This window comes from Humulus lupulus, chromosome 6 (assembly GCF_963169125.1).
Source record: "Humulus lupulus chromosome 6, drHumLupu1.1, whole genome shotgun sequence".
Classification (NCBI taxonomy): Eukaryota; Viridiplantae; Streptophyta; class Magnoliopsida; order Rosales; family Cannabaceae; genus Humulus; species Humulus lupulus.
Window position 1 is genome coordinate 217,493,605 of NC_084798.1, and position 8,335 is coordinate 217,501,939.

An 8,335-nucleotide genomic window follows, 5' to 3' on the forward strand; every position below is an offset into this window, starting at 1 on the left:
TAAGAACAACTTAAAAAAGCTTTATTATGTCATTGATGTAAAAACTACTTTTTGTAGTATATTAAAGGGGATATATATATTCATTTAGTATCATATGTTTTATTGAAATACAAATTTGGTATCCTATATTTTCAATAATGCTGATATGATATCCTGTAATTTGAAATCGTATATACTGTATCCTGTACTTAAATTTAATAAGTAAAATTTTATCAATGTGACAAAAGTGTCATTAATTATATGTAATTAAATTTGAATTTAAAACTCATATAATTGATAACAATTTAGTCATATTGATAAAAAAATATTGACTAAATTTAGGTTCGGAGTACTAAGTATGTATGATTTTAAATTAGATAGTAACATATGACTATTATTAAAGATACGAGGTAATAAGTTTGTATTACGATGTAACCGTACAAAATGAATATTTACCCTGTAATATATTAAATATTTCTTATATATAAAAGCTTTTTTTTATAATCATTTTTGCTTGAACTAATAATGGTTGTGATATAAATGTAGAATAAATATCAAGTCTCACGTAGTTCAAGTAATAAATATAAAAGAAATGAGTGAAAATGACATATTTCTCTTATCTATTTTGGATATTTTTTTGCAAAATCACAGAGGTAGTTGTCTAACTTTATAAAATTTTCGAATATTTGAATATTTTGACATTTGACTAGCTTAAATTGTGAATTGAACTTCATAAGCAAAGATTTTGTTGAAAGACCAGAATCTTGCCAACTGAAAAATGAATTTCTATAACAAGCTCCCACAAAAGTCTTCCAAGATTCTTACGAGTTTTCAAATTGCTAAAAGTTTATTTTCTTATGGATTCATCTTCATTTTTGGATCTTATGGAGTTTAATTTTCCCTTATGGACTAATGCTTGCTTTGCTACTTGTAGTCTAGTGAGTAGGAGCATGGCAACGAGACAAGTCTCACCAGAGCTCGTAGAATCGAATCGAATCGATCTTATGCCGATTGCATTCGATTCCGAGTCGTCTGTCGGAGCTAACCTCGCAAGAGGAGGAATACCCAATGTGGCGAAAAGAGCCATGGCGGCGTCAGCTTTGACTCCAAGCGGTGTTGCTAGCGACGGTTCAGGAGGGAGCCTTTTTCCCCATAGACTCGTATCATCGTATCGTTTTAGTTCAATGGATACAAATTATACCGTTTCGCTGTCGATTCGAGTGTGAATTTAATGAAAACATTTATTAGTTTATTTGTTAAGCTTGTCTCTCCTCACGGTTCATCACGATTATTGACCCTTGGAGTCGGACTAATCGGTATTTCACGATACCCATTTCCATTGAACTCAACAACTCTCTTCCTTGTTTACTGTGTCATCTCCGTCGACCATCCCCACCCGTCGTCGTTAGTCATCTCCAGCCATCGTCACAGGTAATGATTTTGTGATTCTTTAGATCAATGTACGAAACAGACTGATCATAATATGTTTTCGCCCACATTTGTTTTTCTTTGCCTTTGAAATTTGTTTGCTAAAGATATTATCTGGATATTACTTGTTGCAATCGTTGTTTGATTCATTGACAAGTCAATCATCAAATGCTTTACCCCTTTTGGTGCACATCATATTCCATAATAAACTAATTGAAAGAACTATTATCTAAAAGATTGATTGAAGCTATGCAAGTCTTTTGGTCGACCAAACTACTAGATTGTGGGATTCTTTTGCCAATTTAAATGACCGAAACCATATGAAAGTACTTGGTCAATGTATTTGGAGGACTTTGTCTTTGTTGCAAGTGTTGAAAACTTGTTAAAATGCCTTAAAGTGCTAAATTAGATTGTGGGATTCTTGCATTATGTGTTTGATAAATTAGCATACTTGTTATTCTTTCTTTTTCCAAGTTTACTGTAGTTATTGTTTTCTCATTGTTTCTGTATAATCTTTGTAATTTCAGAAAATTGAGAAGGAAAATCTTGCACGCAAGAACTTATGACTAATCTATGGCTTACAATTAACTTGTGTATTTTCATTGTTATTTTTTAATTCTGTCTGCATGTTTCATATAAAAGAAAAATTAGGACAATCATCATTTGTTCACTGAGATAGTATATCATGCCATTTCACAATTGGATGTAGCTGTTCAAATATAGGCAATAAATTTTGGTGGTTGCTGAATGGAGAAAGAAAATAAAAGTTTTATCTACTTGTTTTCGAAAGTTGAGAGAAGTCTGTTCTGTCTAGACTCTTGGAGGAACTATTTCTAGTGCTTATAGGTGTTTCGGAATCAAACCTTGAACATATGACATTCTCCTTTTCTAGAATTTAAATGGAATATGTGAGTGAAAGTTATTCTTTTGACTCTAACAAAAGGTCAATTTTCTTTCGTTTGTTGTATTACTAAATCCTTTCTGTTTGCCATTCTAAGAAGTCGTTATGCTTTTGTTTTGAAACAGTGGTTATGCATGGCTTGAGGTCCTTACAGGTGAGTGTTCGTCTTTTCTATTTTTGTTTTATATATATATATATATATATATATCTTGGAACTCTGCATTTGGTGTATAAATGTAGTATTTGATTTGCTAGTTTGCTCTTATTAGTTCATTACTAGCTAGTACTTTTGCCAACTTTTAAATTAATTAGTCTGGTTTCTATTTCACAATTGTTCCTGTGTCAACCAGAGGGAGAGAAGAGAATGGCTTGTTTATGGCAGAGTATGGGTTATTTGGTTGGAGAGAAAAAGCAGGATCTTTGAAGAGTTCTCTTGTTCTGTGGATTCTCTTTGGGATAAAATTAGATTTTGGGATGCTACGTGGGTGTATAGGTCAAAAGATTTTGAGGGAATTTTCTTTTCGGATCTTTGTAGGGAATGGGTGTATTTATGGTTGTAGTCCTTGGGTCCGGTTTTTTCCCAGGCTTTGTATCTCTCTTAATTTTTGTAACCACGGTTTTCCTCCGCCAAAAGCGAGGGTCTTAATGTTATTGAGAGGAGGTCTCTTTTGACCTCTGTCTCTTTTTAAAAAAAAAATTAGTCTGGTTTCTATTACTAGTTGTAGAAACAATTAAAAATCACTATTTCTTTTCCTCTAAATTATATGAATTATTATGTTGTCGTGGAAGGATTTCTATGCTTGATTTGCATATATGTCATACATGAAGCCTTTAATGGGCTGTTACTGATGGTGCTCTTTTGTTTTATTGGCTTATTGCTTATACTGATGACAATGGATAGCAGTGTTATAGAAGGTTATGTTTCATCCTAGTAAAAGTAGTTTCTCTGCACGTTATCTTGGAACTTTTGCTGGCACAAGTTTTCTTTTGAGACAAGCTTTGAAATGATTAGCTAATTGCTCTATGTTAATATTTTTTCTGTAGTTGATTGGAGTAAACGACATACATACATTTTTTTCCGGTAGGATGTGAAGCCAATGATCTCCAATGATCATGTATATATTCTTCAACTATCTAGCCTGAGCACTTTTGCATTGAGACAGGTATTTATTACTTATTTTAAAGAACTAAGACTAACTATTGAAGCCACAGGGAAGTGTCTTTATTCTTAGCAATAAATGCTTAGAATTTAAAACTCAATTTTGAACAACATTCTGTCATTTTTATTGGGTATTGTTTTCTTCTCCAGCCTCAAGTTCTTTATTATTTATCTTATTTTTGGTATGATTTTAGTGGTGTTTATTCTATATTGTAGGCTAAAACTCTACTTGGATATTTATTCAGCCCTTTTTCATTTTCAATAGTCACTCTTACAATTTATTTTAGAGTTCAATGATGATAATTCTTAATAATTTATGCTCCAGGTCTAGTCTTGCAAGCTATATTTTTTGGCATTATCATTGATTCTGAAAGTGCACAGAGAAGAAAGCATGCCAAATACATGTTTTCTACAGTTTACACAACATTATTTGATGCCCCTTTTTTTGCGTGCTTAGGTCTCTTCATTTTGATTTTCTTGTTTTATTTTCATTCCTCCAATAGGCAATTTGGCTAGTTTATTAGTTTGTGGCTGGATACTCTCTTTCATATTTTAGGCATGCCGTGGCCTCCTAGTTGATTCCTTTTCAAAGGATTAGATTAATTAATCAAAATTCTTTTATAATACTAATTTGCACCGGGGACAATATATGTATTTTTATGTTGTTTTTTTTTGACATTATATAGTTATTTTTTTAAGAGATTAGTTGGTTGTACTGGTAGAAAGTTTAAAAATAGATATTGTATTGTACCTTCTTTAACAGCACATAGGATAAATTCTGGTTTCTTGAACTGCAAGTAAAATAGAATATGCCAAATCTGTCATATTCATCAGTTTTATATATCTGAATTTAATTAAAAAGTAATGTAAAAAACTAATATTTTTCCATTGTGAAATTCTGGTTTCTTGAACTGCAAGTAGGATAGAATATGCCAAATCTGTAGTCATATTCATCAGTTTTATATATCTGTATTTAATTAAAAAGTAATGTAAAAATCTAATATTTTTCTATTGTGGCTTTCTTTTTCCTTCTTCTCATTTTCTATATAAGACATTATTAACAATAAATTCCTAACTCGGTTTAGTAGTCTATTTCATTATTTCACATATGGAACTCCCCCACTTTCTTTTTGCATCACCATTTAAAAGCAGTTATTCTTTCTTTCTAAATTCGAGACCTTTGGTATTGGCAAAATCCAAACATAAATACATAACAACCAGAAATTCGTATTCATTGTAACGCAGGAGAAAGAGCAGATTATTACTAGTGAGCTCAGAAGAATATGGGACAATATGATAGGTCTCTGCTTTGTCTATTAATCATATTGTCTATGTCAACCACTTCCATGTCATGGCTTTGGTCCTCGCCGTCGTCTTCCTCATCAGCAAACACAGCGTTTTCCGGTGAAATCTACACAACAATAGCGGAATTGTCGATCGACGATCTCAATGGTGACGACAAGGGAATCCAAAGGGTCAAGAATGCAAAAACAAAACTAAAAGTGGGTTCTAACTCATGTTGGTATGAAGCATACCAAGGAATTTTTGCAGCGTGCTCCGAAATAGCAGGGGACGACAACGAGAAGAGGAAGAAGTTTGCTTGGGATTTAAGTAACTGCTTTCAAAAGGACTCTGGAAGACCCTCTCTTCCGTCGTGCCGGACCGGGTCTTCCATGAAAGAGTGCCTTCAAAAGCTCGACGACAATGCTATTCATACTTACCGTGGATTCTTTCTTGAAACTAACTCCATTTGTCATCAATTACAGTTAAGTGCAACAATTCTATACTCAACTTTCCTTTTTGTCTTATCATTTGTTTTCCTCTGCTAGGAATATTGTGATAAGTTGTCGAGTATTTATTATATCTATATCTATGTATATACATATGTCAATTAATATATGATTATGGAATATGGAGATTTTTTTTGTATAGAAGTTATTACACTGTATATCCAGGTATGCTTGTGTGGCCGATTTCAATATTGTGCGTTTTCTAGTCGAAAGAATTTATGGTATTAAGAGCGTTAGAATGGGACTTAATATAATTCCTAATTATTGTGTACTAATAAATTAGGTGTATATTAGAAATCACTGTAACCAGATACTAAAATAGTTTTAAATGGTAATTATTGAATTATAGATTAAATAGGTATATATGAGCATATATTTGAGAGATCCATTGATAGAAAATTTTATGCACAATTTTGTTTTTTTTGGTTCAGGTCCGATATATTCAGGCGCCAAACAGAGAGACTAGTAAACGATTTGAAAAAATCAGCCGAAAATGCAGAGGAAAGACTGGAAACCATACAAGAGAAGTCAGAGCATTTACTGCAGGACACAAAAGACATTCATAATTCGATGACTTCTATCGAAGAGCAAACACAACAAGTGCTTTACTCCACATCGGAAATCGGCACCAGAATCACTGACATTTCGAAGCAGTCCGAGGCGGTTTTCGAACAATCCCAGAAAATTTCTGCTTCCCAAATAGATCTGGAGAAGGGTCAGGAAGTGATGAAGGTAAAACTAGAAGAAGGGATTGCAATGCTTCATGAGTCGTACCATAATCTAGACAAGGAAATTGGTGGGTTGAGAGATGGGACTGTGAAAATTGAGAAAGAGATTAACAGAGTTGGAGATTCCATGTCTAGCAAGATGAACATTCTTCAGAACAAGGCTGACGATATTGGAAATGTAGCAGGGGTTTCTCTGGAAAAGCAAAAGGAAGTTCTTAAAGGGCAATCTGAAGCTCTCAATGGGCTTCAGTTGCTCACTCAGTTTCAGTCTAAAGCTCTAGAAGAGAGCAGGTATAACAATATCATTATTCATGATAATATAATACATATAGTTTTTTGCTCTTAAAACACAAAATTGTTTTGGTTTTTGTAAATTGCAGGGGAGTTATGCAGCAGTTAGCGAATTTCGGCCATGAACAACAGGAAGAACTTCTTCGGCGACAGGAAAAGCTTCAACAAGCACATGATCATCTTGTTGAGAATTCCAAGTCCATGTTGGCTGCTCAGGTAAATCTACAGAACTTGTTTTAAAAGAAATAACAATTTTTTAAATTTCTAAGTCACAAACTCACTCTATATCACTCTTTCTTAATCATGGACAGGAATCTTTCGAACAGAAACAAGCAGCCCTGTTTGTAGCTCTAGATAAGTTATTTGCCTTGCACAATGCCTTGTTACTCGAGTCTAGGCTGATCAAGGCTTTCTTCATTTATTCAATTTCAATGTTTGTGCTCTACCTGTTCACTAGCACTAAGCAAACGTACCCAGTGAGACACCGGCTTTACCTTGGTAAGCACATTCATTTTCTTTCAGTCTTTTCGAATGAATGTTTGTATTTATTATATTCATATATTTTCAATTTTATTTACAGGTCTTTGCTGTACTTTCTTGATGGAATTCGCAATACTACGTATTACAACGAATGGTATCGAGCAACAAACATGGTTGATCAATCTAGTGAGACTTCTTTTTCTGCTTGTTGCAACTGTTCAGATACTGCATGCTATTTTCACATTCAGGTAATGTTAAACTATATGTAACATCATAATATAATTAGGTTGTTTGTTTTGAGTAATTGAGTCATCTTGGAAAATGTAGAGGGACTTAGGACTGAGTTAATATTAAACTCTTGGGTACAAAATAGTTCACTTTACCATTAAAATACATGTGGGGCCTACACAAACTATTAACTTTAGTCTTCTTAAAATTTGAATCTTAAAATTTGAATCAAACATAAGAAGGATTTTAGATTCTCATTCCCACTTTTACTTTATCCCATACTAAACATCTTCTGGGGTATTTGTTTTGAGTAGTTGAGTGACCTTGAAAATTGTAGAGTGACTTAGTATGGAGGTAATATTAAACTCAAATATATAAAATGGTTCACTTTACCCTTAAAATATATATGGGACCCACAAAAATTATTAACTTTATCTCATAAAAAATTGAACCATACATAAAAGTGTTTTATATTCTCATTCCTACATTTACTTTACCTCATACCAAACACCCCATATAATTATACAGTAACATTTACTTCTTCCATTTCGTCAAAAACATCCAATTAACTAAAGCTTGTGTTTTGTACAGAGATTATGAAATGCTGAACTATGGTATGCTAAAACAGCTAACAGAGGAAGTTCGTAGCCTACGCAAAAATGCAGAGTTGAGTTGGGAAACAGAGAGCGACGTTGACTGGTCAACGTGGGTTGACCATGAAATACCAGATGGGATAGACAATATTATTCAGGATCCAGATTATATGATTGGATTTGAAGAACGAGTTGGAGAAAGTTCTCATGAAACTTCTTCTTCAACTGGTTCTAGATATAATCTCCGAAGTCGCCGGCGTCCTTGATTGAATGGTCTCGCCAATATTGCTTAGTTTTATAACTTTTTACTATGGTTCTTTTCTAGAACATAATATGTAAATAAAATGAAATGGACAAAACAAGTTCTTGGTTCTTTTCTAGCACAAGTTTACTAAGCAAAGCTAAATTTGCTAAGCAATGAGCGAAATTTACTGGACAAGTTTACTACAAATTTACAACACTCCAATTGTACAAAAAGATGAAGTACTTAATTTTTGTGGCACTCTCATTTTAAAATATCTGAGCCAATGCCAACTTTATAACCCTTCACCCTATATTCTCCATTCTTTATGTTATAAGGTAGGGTTGTGCAAAATTTTTTGAACCCGTCCAACCTGAATAAATAATGGTAGGTAATTATTTGGTACCTTATATTTTTGCAAAATATTATTTTTGTATTCTCTGTTTTCAATAATGTTCACATGGTACCTTATATTTTAAAATTGTACATATTTGGTACCCTAAACTCAAATTTAATT

The 8,335-nt window shown here is 33.0% G+C and overlaps 1 protein-coding gene across 1 annotated transcript; it reads left to right on the plus strand.

Moving 5' to 3' along the window:
• The first annotated feature begins 722 nt into the window (after positions 1-722).
• Positions 723-8,035, plus strand: LOC133783332 (protein GAMETE EXPRESSED 1). The gene is made up of 9 exons (XM_062222943.1): positions 723-1,410; positions 2,434-2,462; positions 3,394-3,471; positions 4,713-5,232; positions 5,689-6,276; positions 6,366-6,492; positions 6,588-6,774; positions 6,857-7,004; positions 7,576-8,035. Exons 4-9 carry the CDS (start codon positions 4,751-4,753, stop codon positions 7,841-7,843), a joined length of 1,800 nt encoding a protein of 599 aa, XP_062078927.1. The 5' UTR covers positions 723-1,410; positions 2,434-2,462; positions 3,394-3,471; positions 4,713-4,750; the 3' UTR covers positions 7,844-8,035.
• The last annotated feature ends 300 nt before the right edge of the window (positions 8,036-8,335 follow it).